Source organism: Pristiophorus japonicus, chromosome 23, assembly GCF_044704955.1.
Source record: "Pristiophorus japonicus isolate sPriJap1 chromosome 23, sPriJap1.hap1, whole genome shotgun sequence".
NCBI lineage: Eukaryota > Metazoa > Chordata > Chondrichthyes > Pristiophoridae > Pristiophorus > Pristiophorus japonicus.
In genome coordinates, this window is record NC_091999.1 from 28,531,771 (window position 1) to 28,552,028 (window position 20,258).

At 41.0% G+C, this 20,258-nt stretch overlaps 1 gene segment (V, D, J or C); it reads left to right on the forward strand.

The window, feature by feature from the left end:
• Positions 1-2,970: 2,970 nt before the first annotated feature.
• LOC139235331 (Ig heavy chain C region-like) lies at positions 2,971-16,527 on the forward strand. The segment is given in 7 exon segments: positions 2,971-3,025; positions 3,152-3,454; positions 4,317-4,391; positions 11,671-11,970; positions 12,618-12,935; positions 14,892-15,200; positions 16,120-16,527. Coding segments are annotated over 7 exon segments (1,743 nt in total).
• Positions 16,528-20,258: the final 3,731 nt, after the last annotated feature.

The window sequence follows — 20,258 nt, forward strand, 5'->3', positions numbered from 1 at the left end:
AGGAAGAAGTAAGGAGGCTGCAAAAGGATATTGACAGGATAAGTGAGTGGGCAAGAACGTGGCAGATTGAGTATAATGTGGAGAAGTGTGAAGTTACGCACTTTGGTAGGACAAATAGAAACGCAGATAATTTTTTGAATGCTGAGAAACTGGGTAATGTTGTTCTTCAGAAAGACCTGGATGGCCTTGTACACGAATCACAGAAAGCTAACATAGAGCCAAAGTGAGCAATTATGAAAGCAAATGGTAAGCAACATTTTATTGCAAAGGGATTGGAGTATTAGAGCAAAGAAGCCTTCATGCACTTATATCGGGCCCTGCTAAGACTACACCTGGTTTATTGTGTACAGTTTTGTTTTCCTTACCTAAGGATGGATACATTTGCCTTGGGGGGAGTGCATCAAGGTTCATCAGACTGATCTGATTCCTGGGACGGCGGCGGGGTGGGGGGCGGATAGGGTGCAGGGGTTGGGGGCTGTCCTATGAGGAGCTATTGAGTATCTAATGTCCATATTCACTAGAAAATCAGAACATAAGAACATAAGAATTGGGAGCAAGATTAGGCCATACGGTTTCTCGAGCCTGTTCCGTCATTCAACGTGATCATGGCTGATCTTCTACCTCAACTCCACTTCCCTGCACTATCCGGAACTCTGAATGGAAACATATGCAGGGCTTCGGGGAAAGGGCAGGGGATTGGGTCAATTATGCAAAGTACTTCAAGTGTCGTCTAACCAAGTTCAGCATAACTTTTGCACTTTTCAATTCTATCCCTCTAGAAATAAACCCGAGTGCAGGTTTTCTTCTTTTTATGGCATTATTAACCTGCGTCACTACTTTTAGTGATGTGTGTATTGTTCCTCCATCCCACTAAGATTCTTATTTTAAAAGTGATAAGTGACCTCCTTATTTTTCTCACCAAAATGTAATACCTAATACTTGTCTGTGTTGAAATTAGTCAATTCATGTATTCTTGTAATTCGTTGCAGTGTTCCACAGTATTGACCCCCCGACCCGCCCGCCCTTCGTGCATTCGAAAATTTAGAAGTTGTGTTTTTGACTCCAAAATCTAAATTGTTAATATAAGTTGTGAACAATAGTGGACCCAGCACAGATCATTGTGGTGTCCCTCTTTCTAGCTCTCTCTCTCTCTATCTATCTGTCTATCTCTCTCTCTCTCTCTCTCTCTCTCTCTCTCTGTCTGTCTATCTTTTTATCTATCTATCTATCAATCTATCTATCTATCTATCTATTACAGGATTATGTGCGGTACTGATACTCCAGCTGACTGCTGCTATTGACATAGTGTCTGAGACATTGGATATATTTCCTTTCCTGGGATATGGGAATAGTTACACACATTTACACAACGAAAAAATTAAACTTATCTCCAGCACTGTTACTGGGTAAATGTGTATATAAATAGGTCTTTTGACAATGTAAAGATATTGAAGTTGGCTTCCAGGCATGCGGTCAGTAGTGAGAAAAGAGACCTTTGATTGACTGCACAAAACCCCACATGCTTCCTATAAATGACACTGGTGTTCGAGGCTCGCGGACGGCAGTCGGTTGGGTTACTGGTAAATATTGTGTGGGTCAGATTAGCGTGAACAAGAATGGGAGAAAGATGATATTTAACTATTTGAACATTAAATTATTCAGTCGAACTTTTAAAATAAGAAACATTTTACATGGTATAACATCTCAAGAATGATTTTCCGTAAATTCCATGCTCACCATATTATAAAATAGGATCAGAAAATAATGAATTGATCGACACAGTATCTAATGAAAACCATTTCCAATAAAGAACATTCCAGATTATTCAGTCCCTTTATTCAGTACAGCATAAAGTGCTGGAGAGAGGTTTAATGGCCTCGCCCCACACTGTAATGAGATGACTGGGATTCGCAAAGTAACTAAAACAAGTTGTATTGCCTTGAATATTCTCACAGAGAAGTGCCAGCTGCACTTCTTTAATATTCTCACAGAATTTTGTGCCTGGTCTAAACTAATGTCTCCATTATTCCTGATTAGTAGCCGCGCAGTTTGCGATGTAATTTGAGCTGATTTGGATCCCTGAACAACCCCTCTCATAGCCCGGCTACCATTGGGTGGTGAAATGTCCAGATTGTGATCTGTTTCTGCTGGAGATTAAGCATTTATTCCTGTGATATTCTGTAACATACCGCTATCTCCTCATACACCGTGTTCATGTTCCCCGTGTCTATTACACATTCGGTCGCTATTAAAGTTAGCAGCAAGGATTTGGACGTCGAGGTTTGCTGATCACATTATCGGTTCTGATTCACAAGCTTCTCTCATGAAACGCAGGTCTGAAGCGGGCGGGCCCCACATTCTTATGTGTCTCCGTCAACTCACTCCTTAATCATCAGTCAAGCGGACTTATTTTACAGCTAATTTTACAAACGGCGGACTTAGGGTCACAGACTCAGGGGCAGTTCGTGAAATGCAATGAGAGACAATTGTATAATGTGAGGAGTATGATTTCATCTCCAGACCAAAAGTGTAGCTTTAGCCACTTACACCGTAAACAGAATCACATTACTCATCTCCCGCACTCGGTTACATAGAGTGATAACAGTTCAGATTATAGGGGACAAGTTATTGGTACAGATGCATGGATAGATAGCGGGAGATAGAGAAACACAAACTGGCAGTGTATTTAGAACCTGATAATTTAATTCAATCTCAGAGATCCACATCTCCTGTGAAACAGTGAGGAAATAAAAATATTTAATTTACAGTCCAGATGTGAGTCCATTCTGTTGGTGATGTGGAAGGTGTGACGTGGATCCAGAAACCGCCCCTATCAGGGAATCAATGGGCGGCGTCTGTAACCTCGCCCCCAGCTCCCGGGTATTTAACTGCTGTCACTGGGACCGCAATACAACAGTCCGGGGGTGGGTTTGCCCAGTGAGTTCTTGCCGGAACCATTCACCACACATTGCCAGGAGGATGAGGTCGGCGATTGCGCTCAGTCTGTTGCTGGCTTTCTTTTCCCGTGAGTAGTTTTTATCGTCCAATCTCTCACTGTTACTGTCTCAGTGTTAGTCTCTCTCTGGAATGTTACAGAGTCAGGAATGATTTCACCAGGATTGATCCTCGGAGTTTTTGATTATTTTTACAGGTGTCCACTCGGATGTGGTGTTGACTCAGTCCGAGGCAGAGACCAGGATTCCCGGAGGCTCCCTGAGAGTGACCTGTAAAACCAGCGGCTTCAATCTTGGTGGCACCTCGATGTACTGGGTCCGCCAGGTTCCCGGACAGGGGCTAGAGTGGCTGGTTTACTACGACAGTCCATCGAGCAAGTATTACGTCCCAGGGATTGAGAGACGATTTACTGCGTCCAAAGACACTTCAAACAACATCTTCACGTTGGACATGAAGAAACTGAAGAGCGAAGACACCGCCATCTATTACTGTGCAAGGGACCCACAGCGAGATGAACCAGGGCTGGACCCGTACAAAAACAGATCGAGGGGGAATTCAACAACTTCCATCATAACGGTCAGTAATTGTGTCAAATGCAATGTTACCCGCAGTGTACAGAACAATACCATAAACCGCTTCTTACAAAACTAACACACTGAGAATTAAATGGGAAAATCTAACACACTAACCCATCGACGGAGGGGAGGTTTGATTGTGCTCCTGTTTAATGTTAAAGTGTCAGCAATTGCAGAGCTGGAAATGATACTCGATTCACTGTGCCTGGTACATGCAGGGAGTTGGGTAGAACTGTGTTTACTCTCTAGTGTGTTGTGCAAACTGTTGGCTAAATTCTAAACTTGATCAGAAGCGAATGTGTATGTGAAGTGAATGTCTATTTGACGTGAATGTTGAGAGTCAGTACTGAGCAGAGAGTGAGTGCAGTATATGTGCGGGTTCCTGTCACTGTGGGACTACAGCAGTGGGCCACGGTGGTATACAGAGCGAGCTCTCAATACAAAAACCCCAGACAGGGAGTTTGGTCAAACCTGCGATCATTAAAACGCCAGGAGCGTCGAAGGAACTGAGGCTTAAATAAAAATAAATAGAAGTAAAATATTTATCTATCTATATATATATATATATATATATTTAAATGCATAAAAGTTTTCTTCTTTATTACTATTGATTGCCATGCTGAATCTGCACAGATGCTTCAGAATTATTCCAATCATTTTTGTAAATATAATGAACGGTACAAAATGAAATATCTCGCTGAGTCACTCTTACAGGAGTCGGAATCGGGTTTTTAGAGCTGGGTGGAATTTAATCTCTGTATTTTACAGTTAACAGTCCACCGGAGTATGTGACACGACGTGTCTCACTGTGTAACGCAATGGACTACTGGGGACAAGGGACCATGGTGACGGTGACTGCAAGTAAGGAACATTCACTCATTCAGTGACTCTTGTATTTGTGTCTTTATTTTATATTTCTGTTTATTTTAATAATTATTTTTTTCACTGAAATTTGGGTTCGGTGGATTTTGTTTTGAGATTTTTTGCAATGTTCAATGTTATTCTGCTGCAAAGTGATTATAGAATTCAACTGTTTCTCCACTGAAAATGTTGTTGGTGTGATTTGGTATTTATTTGCTGACGAGACATGTGCCTGGGTTACTCTAAATACGTTATGGCTTTTACACTGTTTGATGTTTCTGCAATATTTAATTTTGGTGACCTCTAATTGCTGCAGTTTTTCTGATCGAATGCAAACATTGTGTATAAATATGTTTAAAAGAACATTGTAGGCACAAAACAGAAAGCTTAGCGATCAGTAAATAAGCTTAAGGAATTTTAAGTTTTTTTTTAATGCAAATTGCATTGTCATCTACTGACCGAATGTTTCCGAACGCTCAGATTCAATACATGAGATGCTACTGTACTTAAGAACTGGAAAATTAACATATTTCACGCTAGGACACAGTTAAATTAATATTATTAACATTAATATAATGTAGCAATATCACCACGTTTTATTAAATATGCTATAATATCAACATTAATGTATTAAACATGATCCGTTTGATCGCAATTCTGCTTTCATTATTTTATATTTCTGTTGAATTCAATCTTTAGTTATTTCAGTGTTAGGCGGGTTTGGTGATTGTGTAATGAGATTTTTTGCAATGATACATTTGATTCTGCTGAAAGGGTTTATAAAATGAAGCGTCTGCTCCATGAAAGGTTCTGTCGAGGGATTTCGCCCCTCAGTGATGTGATTTAGTGTTGATCTGCTGAGGAGAGGTATGCCTGTGTTACTCAGAATACCTATAATTTGTGAAACTGTTTGGCGTTTCTACAATGTTTAATATCAGTGCCAGCGGGTAGCATCAGGTTTCTGCTCGAATGCAAACACGATATGTGTTTGAAACTGTTTGAAAACAGATTATAGGCAGAGAACAGGACGGGTTTAGAAATCAGAAATCATTGAAAGGTATTTTAACATAACAATTATACAAGTGATAAATATATATTCAACTATTAATCTATCTTTACGATGCTGATATTTTATTGTGTGAAATGTAACTAATTTCCATCTACATAATTAATGTGTTCAGGTTGTAGTTGAATTAAATTAATATTAAGCAACCGATTATAATGCGATAATATCTCCCAGTGTTGTTAAAATATGCTATAAGTCTAATGTTAATATTATTCGCTTTCCAAAATTCTGCTCTGCACTGGGCTCCATTAAGGGAAGCAGAAATTTTTAGGACTGGACACAGTTATTAATTATGCCTGCAATTATTTCACTGACAACATACTGATTCCACCGCTGTGTTCAGTTGTGTCAGGAGTTCAATTACTTGCTACCTCCTGTTTACACAGATGAATGATTGAGGGCAATTAATTATAACTTAAAGCCGTGTTGTAAATTGCATTTTGTCAATTTAATATATCTGCCGTGGTATGACATTCTCACTGTGCAGCCGAAATTTGTTATTGAATCAATATTGTGTGTTGTTTGATAGAGTTATTACTAAATTAATCTTGAACACTTTGCAAGACCAAAAGCTGAGAGACAGGCGTCGCTGGCAGTCAAAGAATTGTTCATGTAATTATATTTAAATTCAAGGCAGGTTCCGACTGCGTATGGCTGGAGACAGGCAAATACTGCATTCATGCAGATTAATTTACTTACAAAAGGTTCATCTTATTTTGAATTTAAAACAAAATCTATTCTCCCAATACGCTGCTGTATGCGGAATAGAATAGTAGACAAAGTACAGATAATATCTGAGAGTTATGTTTAATTCTTATGAATATTAAATTGATGAACAAAGTTTCTCCTCCATTTGCTCATTCAGTTTCAATGTCGCATACGGTCTGAATGATTTGTTATCCTCCAGTTTTCACTGACCATTCTGGAAACTATTTTCAAGAAGTAGCAGAATATATTTAATCATTAAATTGGGGCATTGTGTGAATAACGGGAGTGAACTATAAAAGATTGTCTGTGTTACTAAACAGCGGAGGATCTGCTACTAACTGTAAACTACACGGGTGGGTTTTAATAAATAATGACATTTTTGGGGTTTAAGATTGAGGAGAATCTTTCAGCTCGAGATTCCAGCATTAGTAAACAAGCGGTTTACAACCATTGGAGTTGTGACCCCGGCTGGACAGAGAACTATTTAAAATAGTTCACCCCTAAATCGATCATATGAAATGTTCTCTGCGAATAGACGCAGTTTATCCAATATCAGAAACATGCAGAGTTTAAAAAGATGTCGGTCGAGAGCGGGACAGCGATTGTTGTCAATTATTCAAATTTGTTTCGATTTAAGTAAAAATAAGGTATTTTTCTGAGTATTGATATATTAATATGCTGCTTAATATTTTAATATTCATGAATTGTTATAGTAATTTAAGTTAACCTTAATATATCACAAGTTACTAGGCAGAAAAAGGTTTTAAAATTATTATTAATTAATTGTATTAGTAAGGCTGAAATTCAAGCACGTTAATTTAATTTCAAAAGTTCCAGGTACGTGTGCTTCTGAGCAGGAAGAGCCAGATAGGCACTCAGATTATTTTCAATAATCAGCTAACATGAACATTAACTTAGACAGTAACATCAGTGCTAATTCATTAAACATAAACGGTCCATTACAATTGTGTTGCATACTGGTCAGTATTACACTTATTGCAAAATCTCAAGGGTTGCAGATAATGTTTAATTAATTCATAAGTTAATTTAGAAAACAATGCATGTATAACCCGGCTGTGCTGAGTTCGATAAGGTGTCGCTGCAGATTTTAGTGAATTAACTTCCTGTTTTGCCTCGATGATTTTACAGGTTATATTTACTGATGAAAAAATATAAAATCAGTGGGTGATCAGGTTTCATTGTAGATGTCCCCTGGATTGTGATATTCTTATTCTGTCACTGATTCCCGTGTGACGGGCAGCAAATTCCCGTGGAATGTGAATTATTTCCAGATACTTGCTTTCAGGGAAGTTCTTTTTTACACGGTTTACAACATAGTTGACAGAGATGGAAAAATGGCTGGATGTTGAAGAATCTCTCAAATTAATATCAGTTGAATTTCAAAGAATCTGCAGAGTTGAGGTGGTTGGAAATTGACAAGAAGTAAATAAGAAATCAAGCAGCTTCATTGAAATTACAGATTGAGCTGGTCTTTTGTTCCGTTTCTGTGCGCCTGCTCACTGCGTGAGAATCAGGAGTCCTACTGACGGATTGTAAAACTTCTGGATTGTGATCCTGTATTGCAGGAAGTGTCATTTAACTCAGTTATTTAAGAAACTGGCATATGTGAGAAACGTGAAAGATTGACTTTAAGGTTGTGGAGTCGCCGCAGAAATGAGATCGGTAACCCAGATTATGATAGTCAGAAGGAGCAGTTCCAAAACACCATGGGGAGACAGTAGAATGAGCTTTAATCAGTTTCTAACCCGGTTGTACCTGCCCTGGAAGTGTTTGATGGGACAGTGCAGAAGGAGCTTTAATCAGTTTCTAACGCGGTTATACCTGCCCTGGGAGTGTTTGATGGGACAGTGTAGAGGGAGTGTTACTCTGTATCTGACCCATGCTGTACCTGCTGTGGACGTGTTTGATGGGACAATGTAGAGGGAGCTTTACTCTGTATCTAGTCCATGCTCTGCATGCCCTGGGAGTGTTTAATGGGACAGTGCAGAAATAATTTTACTCGGAATCCAAACCTTGCTATATTTGACCCGTCCTACAGGGTAGTGAAGTTTAATGTTCATTCAACCTTTGCTTTACATGACCTTAAGCGCCAGACGGATCGGTGAAGAGGGAGATTTACTCTATCGGATCGATCCTGTATCTGATTTGAGTGATTTCCCAAAAATATTGAAGGAACCTCATCTGCTTCTAACTAATAAGATATCGAATTCGTAATGTTTATAGAATTTGAGCATCAGATAATTATTGAATGAGATTGGTCTGATCCGAAGCTCACTTTCAGAACAAACACTTTCAGGATAGCAGCATCTCGTCTGATCTGCTGAGTACTCCAATTTATTTTGGCAATTTTGTACCTGCACTGGGATTTTTTGATGAAACACCGTAGAGGGAGATCTATTCTGTATCTAACCCATGCTGAACATGCCCTGGGAATGTTTAATGGGACACTGTAGAGGGAGCTTTACTCTGTACCTGTCTTGGGAGTGTTTGATGGAACAGTGTAGAGAATGCTTTATTCTTTATCCAAGCCTTACTATTCCTGCTCTGAGTGTGTTTAATTGGCAGTGTGGAGGGAAATTTACATTTTATCTAACTCGTGACGTACCTGCCCTGGGAGTGTTTGATGTGACAGTCAAGAGGGAGCTTTACTCTGCAACTAACCCGTGCTTTACCTTAAATGGCAGTGATTGATGGGACATTGCAGAGATAGCTTTAATCAGTATTTAACCTTTTATTTACAAGGACGTGGAGCTTAATTGGGTCCTTCAATATAGCTTGATCTATTTAATTAGAGCTCGAGGTGAGCTGGTGCGCTTTAATGGATCAGTGTATAGGAAGCTTTTATTTGTACTTGTGATAATTGTGCTTAATCTAATCGGTCAATTTGATAACACATGTTAAGGGAAGGCATTTCGTAGCACATCTCTGCAGTACTTGAGCTGGGAATGTTTGACGGGATAATCCAGATAACGTATTACTCTGTATGCAACCCTTGCTATACCTGTCTTGACACACACGGCAGCACAGCGGGAGCTTTGCTCTCTTATCCGTGCTGTATCGGACCTGAGAGTGCTTGGTCAGGCAGTGTTCAAGGCACCGTTATATGCGACTAACAGATAGCAGATAAACTGCTCGTGCCAGATATATACAATAAATCGCTCCATTGCCCAGATTAAACAACGCACATTCATTGATGTTTATATTCTTTCAGAAAAAAAGCCCAAATTTAAATGAATTATTAATTTTTTAACATTTTAAGCATCAGATTACTATTGAACACGATTGGCCTGATCCTCAGCTCACTTTCAGAACAAACCGTTTTAGGAAGTGAATAACGGTCCAGAAAGCAGCGCCTGTTCTAATCTGTTGGGAGGCTCTAAGATATTTTCACAATTTAAATGGAGAATATCGAGATTCCCGCTTCAAATAACCGTCATGGGGACCTCATGTTTAGAAACATTATGTTGTTCAATTCTTCCTGAGAAGGTTAAAGGCAGGGACAAACTATGACGAGATGCAGCTATTGGCCTGGGTCACAACACAAGGCACACAATCACTGAGCTGTAATTCTGTGAAACATTTAAAGAGATAGAGTCAACCTGCAATAAGTCATCATTCACAATGAACGTTAAGCCTTTATAACAGCATGCGATTGACTAATTTGTGTCAGATTTATAAGATCCCTTTATTTTAAATATCCTCTTTCATTATAACGAACAATAAAAATAGATCTGGTAGAGTTGTCCAAAATATGAAGCGTTTCCTTCAATTAAATCTAAAAGAACTATTCCCACTGACTCGTGTAGAATGATAGCATCTCACAGCACTGGAAAGGCCATTCAGGCATCGTGCCTGTGCCGGCTCTGAAAGAGCTGTCCAATTTATACCAACCCCCCAGGGTTTTGCTTGTAACCGTGCAATTGAGTCATCCTGACTTACAGGAGGAAATGTCTGGAGCATTCCTGAAATTACCAACCCTCTGTGTGAAAAAATTACCCCAATTTCCCCTTTTGATCTTTTGCCAATTATTTTAAATCTGTGACCTTTGGTTACCCACCTACTTTCCAGCGGAAGCAGTTTCTCCCTACTTGCTCTATCAAAACATGTCATAATGTTGAATATCTCTCTTAAGTCTCCTCTTAACCTCTGCTCCAAGGAGAACATCCCAGCTTCTGCAATCTCTCCATATAACTGAAGACCCCATCCCTGGCATCATCCTGGTAAAAGCCTCCCCTCTACACTCCCCAAGGGCTTGACATCCTTCCTACATTGTTGTGCCAGAATTGTGCACAATACTCCAGCTGAGGCCTAACACGTGATCTGTACGTTTAGCAAAACCGCCTTGTTTTTGTAGTCAATGCCCCATTTACAAAGTCAAGTATCCCATACGCTTTCATAACAGTCTTACCAGTTTGCCCTGCCCCCTTCAAATATTTGTGAATATGTACATCTAGATCTCTTTGTTCATGCATCCCCTCAAAACAATACTATTTAGATTATACTGCCTCTCCATCTTCCACCCAATGTGCATCGCTTCTCAATGATTCGCATTAAATTGCAATTGCCATGTCCCAGCCTATTTCACTGCTCCATCTGTCTCCTCATGGAGTCTGCTGCTTTCATGCTCACTATTGGCTACATTGCCAGGTTTTGCATCATCTTCGAAATTCGATATTGTATTCCCTATAACCAAGCCCAGGTCATTGTTATATAACAGGAACAACAATGGGAACTGAAATGGGCCATTTAAGGAGAAACTTCCAATTAACCAGATTTTGGAATGGTATATTATTCGGATTATTAATTGAATGGGAGGGAGGAGGAAACTCAAGAGACATGCATTCAATAGGATGGGATAGAGCCCAGATCACAGTGCACTGAGGGACATCGCTCTCCCGCAAATGCTGAGAAAATAAGGGAGAAATTAGACTCAATCGCGATTCACCTACAACTTGAATCTTAGAAACTAGACTATGGAAATGCTACCTGTTGAATTATGTGGTAGGCAAATTTAGAGGTTTTTTTTGTTAACATCCGAAGCAGGAATTCCGCTGTTACTTTGAAGTACAGTCACTGTTGTTTTGTAGGGATATGCCGCAGGCAATGTGCACAGAGCAAAATTCCCCAAACAGCAATTAAATAAAAGACCAGAAATGATGCTGATTGAGAAATAAATGCAGGCCGAAATAGCAGGAACACGTCTCTGTTCTTCTATTGTATGATCCAATGAAGGATTCTTTATTGACGAGTTGTGTAAAGGTTCTTGTTGTGTAATATGTTAGAGCTAGGGGAAAAAAGGTGTGTTCCTCACCAGGGCATCGACAGGTGCTTATGATGGAACTGACAGAAACTCAAATGCCCGTGTAGTCTTTGATGGGGAAATGGTGGAATTAGATTATTCTGCAGTCAAATTTCGAGTTGCTTATTTCTTTTATAAGCATGGATTACAGAGACTAACTTGTTCAATGGGCCATTCTTTCCCAGTAACACCGCCTCCCCCCACCCTCTACGCCCTGCTCTCCACTTGTGAACAACCAAGCACCGATGGCTTCATCACGTATGGTTGTTTGGCGATGGACTACTCCCCCGATATAACCAGCATTTCCTGGATGAAAGATGAAGTGCCAATCACCACTGGATTGAAGACATACCCATCAATGCTCACCAAGAAGGGAACCTACACCCAGAGCAGCCAGTTAAGCATCAACGAGACAGATGTGGGGAACAGCACAATCTACTGTGAGGTTCGACGTGGTGTATCGGTCTGGGCCATCACAATGCGAGGTTAGTGATATGGGTTACAGGGCAAACTATGATAAGGTGAGGAATTATGTTCAACTTGTGTAGAAATTTGGTTAGACAACACTTAGAGTACTGTGTACAGTTGTGGTTTCCATATCATACTTAGAATACTGCGCATCGTTCTAGTCTCCTTATCACATTTAGAATATTGTTCACAAATCTGATTTCCATCTCATACTTAGAAGAGTGTCTAAAGTTCTGGTCTCCATATCATACTTAAAATAGTATGCACAGTTCCGTTCTCCATATCACAGTTAGAATACTGTACACAGTTCTGTTCTCCATATCACACTTAGAATATTGTTTCAAGTTCTGGTTTCCATCTCATACTTAGAATAAAGGTGTAAAGTTCTGGTCTCCATATCATACTTAGAATAGTACGCATAGTTCAGGTCCCCATATCACACTTAGAATAATGTGCATGGTTCTGGTCCCCATATCGCACTTAGAATATTATGCACAGTTCTGGTCTGTATATTACACTGAGAATACTGTGCAAAGTTCTGCTCTCTGTAAATGCCAGGTTAGTGTTAGTCTGACAGCAAAGAACTTGTTAAAATATAAGGACACTTTGCATTTCATAATCATTTATTTTCCAAGCAATGTTATTAATATGTCTTCTCTTGAAGATCCTGAACCGAACATCGTTCCTCCAACTGTTCTCCTCACGCTGAGTTCCACTGAACAAATCACCAGCAGCAGATACGCAAGCGCCGTGTGCTCAATCATCGATTTCCGGCCAAAGTCACTGACCGTGAATTGGCTGAAGAGTGGACAACTCCTGGATTCGGGCTTCATCACATCTCCCATCTTTGAGGTGAACGGGAACTTCTCGACGGCCAGTCAGCTGACAGTCCCAGCCGAGGAATGGTTCACCGGCTCGATCTACACCTGCCAGGTCACTCATGAAGGAGTCACGCAAAGCCGGAACTTCAGCAGATCTCAGGGTAAGAGACACAATGCCGGGAGGTTCCAGACCATTCTGAGCGCTGACCTCAGTCAGGACTTTTATTGCAATTAGTAAAAAGCAGAGGAATGTTCCTAATTTCCAATCATGCAGTTCGTGTATTCTTGCGATACAAACTTGCCTTTATACAGCGCCTTTAGCGACCACAGACTAAACCAGAGCGCTTGCCAGCCAATGAATTAAGTTGTGAAATGAGGTCACAGTTGTAATATACATAGTGCGGCAGTCATTTAGTGCACAGCAAGCTCCCACAAACAGCAGTGTGATAATGAACATTTCTTTTTGTTGAGTGATATTTCTTGAGGGTTAAAAATTCCCAGGCCACCAGGTAGAACTCCTCTGCTTTTCATTGAAATAATGCCAGGGTATCTTTTACCTCCATCTCAGAGGCCAGACAGATCCTCAGTTTAACACTTGATCCGACAGATGGCACCTCCGACAGTGCGCCACGTCCCCAGTACTGAACTGGGAGAACAAGCTTACATTTTGTGTTCAAGTATCTGGAGTGGGAATTCAATCCACGATCTTCTGGTTCAGGATTCCTCATTGCTCACGATTTATTAATCTCGCCAAAGAGGCTTTCCCCTTGCTCTGATGTCAGGCAGTGAGTGAAGTGTCCTCAGTCACAGGTTTATCCTGAGTTGGCTGATCAAATACGGAGCGGCAGTGGGAGTCTGGAACCCTTTCCTGCCAACTGTCCAGGAATCCTGCTAGAATGGGCATCTACCCTATTCAGAGCAATGAGCCCAATTCTCGGCTCTGCACCTCAGGAAGGATATACGTGGAGGCGTATATCAGAATTAAACCGGGGCTAATAATGTAAAATGATCAGAGATGAGTATAGAACGTTAAGAGATGATCCAATTGACGTGTTTAAGTTGATAAATGAAATTAATCGAGTAGATATAGAAAAAATTATTTCGTTTGATGAAAGAGTCGAGAACAAGTAGCAGAACCTTAACATTAGAGTTAGGCCGTGCAGAGGTGATGTCAGAAAGGATTTCCTCACAGGAAGAATAGTGCAAGTCGGGATTTCACTCCCCAAAAGCTGCTAACGCTTGCTTTCAAATGCAAAGTTGAAAATTGAGATTGATAGATTTTAGTCAGGCAAAGTTATCAAGGGTTACATAACCAAGGTGTGAAGATGGTGTTGAGTGTTGATCAGCCATGATCTAACTGGATGGCGGGACAGGATCGATGGGCTGAATGGCCTCCTCCTGTTCCTATGTTGCTATTAATACCCTGAGGTCACATTTCACTCTGACTTTCTCTCACCAGACATGATAAATGTTCAGTAATTACAGAAATTAACAAACTACCTCACATCATTACAACTGATGCCCCACCACAAAGACTCCTTGGAACTCCATTCTCCCGACCTTGCACTTCTCCTCTGACGGGGGTTGTGACTGGTGACTGCACATTTTCACCCCAACAAATATAGCAGCAAGATTCCAGAAACTTAACTTTGTTCCTGCAGCCCCAAAATTCCTGAAATTAATTTGACACTGGTTTTGAACCAGTATAATGCTGGTGGAGACCTTTGAACTTCGGGCTATTCGGGCTTCAGCTATTATAAGCAGCGGAGATGCATTTGGGTGCAAGGATCTATAGACGAGCTTAAAGGAGCAAGGGATTTCAGGAAGAGAGCTATTCAATGCCTAACACAATTGCGCCCCAGAGTATTCCCATTTTACACCGGGTATTTGCTTCACAGCCCATTACAGGTGGCTCTGGCTGCAAATACACAAGAAATGTTACAGATCTCCCGGAATCGTTGCCAATTCATTGTCATTCTAATAACGCCAGTGTTGAAGCATCAGCGAGAGGTTGATATCTCAAAAGTGATGTATTCCCCTTGAAAGAGTTAAGGCTAAATATTGGTCTCCTGATTTTGAAGCTGCAGCTTTTCCTGACTTTCATTCCTGTTTCGCAGTGGATGTCCCATGCAGCGAATCAAAAATCACTCTTCGCCCACCGCCACTGGAACAGGTCTTACTGGAGGCGACGGTGACATTAACCTGCGTCGTGTCTGACGCTCCTTATGGGCTCACCGTGTCCTGGACCCGAGAAAAGGAGGCTTTGAAATCAGAGATTGCCGTCCAACCGGGAGAGGATCCCAACAGCGTGATCAGCAAGTTAAACATCTCGACACAAGACTGGCTGAGTGGGGATAAGTTCTACTGCGTGGTGAGCCATCAGAATATGCCGACTCCTATCAGAGATTCCATCCACAAGGAAAAGGGTGAGCGGGGAGATTGTTGCAATAAGTGAGATACTGTGACTATTTCCGGTGCATGTGCAAGGGCCAATTGATCATTTAAAGTGTTTTATGGGCTACTCTGATCATTCAGTTTGGTAATTCCACGAACTCAGCACTCTGGGACCTGACATTATGTATTTTAGGGGAAACTGGATAAGTCCATGAGTGAGAAAGGAATAGAAGGGTATGTTATTAGGATTAGATTACGTGAGCTAGGAGGAGGCTTGTGTGGAGCATACACACCGGCATAGACCAGTTGGCCAAATCTCCTGATTCTATGCAGTAAATTCTATCTAATTTTCCAGACCAATCCTTCAAGATTTCAGAGAGAAAGATTGTGTTCCCTCTGCTGCGGGATGGAAATCCAGAGATGCCCCAAAGTGGAATAGGAAAAGGGTTAAAATTCAATGCAGTGTCCATTTCTCTCACATCGAACCACCTAAAATTGGCTGAATTTAAATGGGGAAAGCGAGTTGTGGGCAGTGGCCTCACAGGCCACCCAGGAGAACGGGAGGATTGGAAGCCGAGTCAGAAGGTCTCGGATCGCGGGGGGTGGATTAGGCAGGGACCCTGGATCCAGGAGGTAGGTGTAAGGGCAATTACCACCTGGGTGCAGCAGTCCCCGCCTCGCTGTAACTGCAGGGATTTACACAGTGTGTCAAACCGGACCAGCGACAGTTAAACACCAAATGGTGGTTAAAATAGAAGATTCCAGTCTCATGTAAATATTTTACTCAAATAAAATATTACAACCGGGAGTGGGCGCGTTGAGGTCGGGATTCCGATTTTTATCAATTTAAAAACCTCCACGCCGAAAACCCGCCCGCTGTATTGATTTAAAGTTTCTCCATTGTCTCCGGAACTGTCCAGTTCATTGGTCTTTATTGTAACTGTTCTACAGCGAAAGATCCGCGGGAACCGGCCTTGTCTGTCCTCCTGCCCTCGGCAGAAGAAGTCTCCGCTCAGAGGTTGGTCAGCCTCACCTGTTTAGTGAGAGGTTTCTCCCCCCGAGAGATCTTCGTCAAATGGACCGTCAATGACAAGCCGGTGAATTCCGGCAACTACAAGAACACCGAGGTGATGGCGGAGAATGGCAGCAGATCCTTCTTCATGTACAGCCTGCTATCCATTGCAGCCGAGGATTGGGCCAGCGGCGCTTCTTACTCCTGTGTGGTGGGACATGAAGCGATCCCTTTGAAGATCACCAACAGAACCGTCAATAAATCCAGTGGTAAACCCAGTTTCGTCAACATTTCCCTTGTTCTGATGGACACCGTCAATTCTTGTCAATGAGAATCTCTCGATTGCATTTCAGTTCTTAAATAAAAATCAATAAAGGGCTTTTTTTCCAATCGTGAGTTAAACACACAGCCGCTCAATTAACTATGTTTCCTAGTTTTGCAAATGTGAGGGCTGTTTATCTGAAGTAGGGTGTTTGCGCGTCTCGGTCCCAAGGCTTGTACAGCCAGCGCTCCCAGCTCAGATACACCATGGTTTGGAGACTGGGTGAAGTTCTCTCATTACAGGATTCCTGAAAGTAACTTCAGCAGAGATAGAGTAAAGGGTAATTTTAACTCACTGTACCTCTCACACCCACCAGCGAGAGGGGAACGGGAAATGCGTAATTAATATAACCCCCACTGCCCCTCCCGCAGGGAGATGGGAAGTGAACCACTCTCCTTTAAATGCACTAAGTTGCCATCAGTACAATGTCACATTCTAACGCATGGTCTAAAGATTTAAACTTGCCACATGAGTATTATATTCTAAAATAACTTTATTCCATGTAATATTTTTAAATAGGGTTGGGGGTGCAACAGTCAATGTTAATTGTAAACTCACATGCTGAATTCTAATGGGCCATATCTAAACTGGTGATTGAATCATCTGCGGGTTTCTCACAGTTGTGTCCCTGATGTTTCTGAGGCCCATCGGTTGAATTGTTGCATTCGTTCGGCTGACGTCACATTGCGCCTCACACAGGACACATTTACACAGAGCAGGGAGAATACATGTGAAAGTGAATTTTTATGTGTTCATATGTAAGTGTGCTGATGATTTTGTATAAGTGTGTGTGTTTTTGTGTAAGTGCACAATTACACACAAACACACATAGACTTACATATAAAGACATACGTTAACACTCTGACACATAACTAGAATATAATGAAAACCATCATTGTCAAATCCAGTTATTGGTACTCTCTGAAACTTTGAACAGTAGCAATGATACACGTCAATCTAAATGCACACTTACACAACGGACACTTACACACACTTACACACACATATACACACACATCAATCCACACAGACACTTACACAAAACAGACCTTCACACATATAAACACATACATCAATCCACACACACACTTACACAAAACACACTTACACACAGATAGACACACATCAATCCATGCACACACACTTACAAAACACACTTACACACATATAAACACATACATCAATCCACAACACACATTTACACAAAACACACTTACACACACATAAATACACATCAATCAACACACACACTTACACAAAACACACAAACAGACTTACACAGAAATAAATACATACATCAATCCACACACACTCGTAAACAAATGCATCAATCCAAACACACATTTACACAAAACACACACACACGCTTACATGCAAACACACTCTTGCACTTAGACACGCACATTAATCAAAACACACACTGACACAAAACACACACACACAAACACACAAACTTACCTGCAAACCATTGTTACACATAATCACACATACGCTTACACCTAAACGTGAACAACACTGAGACATAGCCATACAATTACAGGGAAACACACACCTGAACACATTTACACAAGCATGAACACGCATATAAATCCAAACACAAACGAACACAAAATACACACACACAAACTTACAGGTAAGCACAATGTTACACGAAAACTCACACACACACTTACACCTCAACATAAACAAACATTTAGACATAACCATACACATACACTTACAGGGAAACACACACATGAACCTACATATACACAAGGATACACATACACTTACACATAAGCACACACATGAACACATTTGCACACGCACACACACACACACAAACCCTTAGATATGAACATGCTTACACATAAAAGTACACACACTCACCTACACCAAATCGCACACTCACAATTAAATATCAATACACACACTTACATATAAACACACGCGTTCTTAAACAAAACATAAACAAAGATTTACATACACATACACAATCTTACAAATACACACACGCACAACCCCACAGATCAACACCCTCACAGGGAAATGCAAACACGGACTAATCCAGAACAAGAGATAGTCATACAGTGATATAGACACTAAAGAGCACAAACAAAAACGTCAGGCTACAGAAGAATGTAGAATTAAGATGCAGTTTTTGGACGGACAAAGTATCCAACACTTGGCCTGAGTAAATAATTCCTGATACCATAATATATCACATTTCACTATTCTGGTCTTACACATGCACTGGATCAATGTAGTTGTTGCAAACTGACACAAGTTATTTATGTTCAGAGCATTGCCATAACAAATAAAAAAACAAGGTACAACTCACAACTGATCTCTTATATAGACTCCTTGGCAGCCTCCAACTAAGTAACTACCTTAACCTAGCGGAAAAATAATCGATATCCTGCTGTAAACCTTCCTCGATGTTTCATCGTGTTATTCCCGAATGATAGATCGTAGCAAAGTCATCCAAAATCAATTAGCCTCTGAGATGGAAGAAAAATTATCATATTTTCCAAAACGGACTATAGGGGGATCATGAAGGGAGAGTGGCAGTGGAGTGAGGAACAGTGAGAGATTGCTGAGAGTAATTAACTTAACACAAAATATACATTGAAAGTCCAATTAAAGAACAAACTAATACCTTAAGGGAAGGAAAAGAGAATATAAAATAATAGTATGATACCCGGGATTAATAAACGATCTGAATATATTTCCTCCCCTACATCCCCGTAGATTCCTCAGACCACATCTGGAATGAAGACTATGAGGACGAGAGCGGCAACATCTGGACAACAGCTTCCACATTCATCATCCTGTTCTTCCTGAGCATTTCCTACAGCGCTGCCGTCACTCTGGTGAAGGTGGGAAGATTCAATCCGCTCACACTTCCATCTGACTGAAGCCGTTTGACAAATCTCTGGATGTTTCATTGATAAAAACCCTGAGATAAATGCCCCAGACCACTGAACCTCCGCTTCATTCTTTTATCCCTCTTTTACAGCTCAAGTGATGTCTGAATTTCGGCCGCCGTGGATGTTCCTCATCTGTTTATCATCTCTCTGTCACTAAAAATAAAATATGTCCTCTTGGTGATTCTCAGAGTAAAATTCCTTCAGTTACTAGATCAGAATCAGTCGCTGAGAAATATATAACTGGGATTTCCGTCTTTCTGTTTGAAATGTGTGCTATAATTGTGTCTGTTATGTAACTGTATCTCAGAGTTTCAACCGTGCCTTGTACATTTCATGTGTAAATAAATAACTTTTCTCATTCTTATTCACAAGTGTTCCCTTCCCTTTATGCTGAGCCCCTGTTCACTCGCTCTCATGTCTGTCACAACTGTACAGATAGCGGCAGCTCCGACATAAGAAATAGGAGCAGGAGTAGGCCCTACGGCCCCTCGAGTCTGCTCCGCCATTCAATAAGATCAGGGCTGAACATCGACCTCAACTCCACTTTCCCGCCTGATAGCATATCCCTTGCTTCTCCTAGGTTCCAAAAATCTAACTATTTGAGCCGTGAATACATTTAGAGACTCAGCATCCACAGCCATCTGGGGTAGGGAATTCCAAACATTCACAACCCACTGAGTGAAGAAATTCCTCCTCCTCTCCGTCTTAAATGGCCGATCCTTTATCCTGAGAGAGTGCTCCCTGGTTCTGGACTGTCCAGCCGGGGGAAACAAACCTTCAGCATTTAACTTGTCAAGCGCCCTCAGAATCTTATGTTTCAATCAGATCACCTCTCATTAATTTAAAC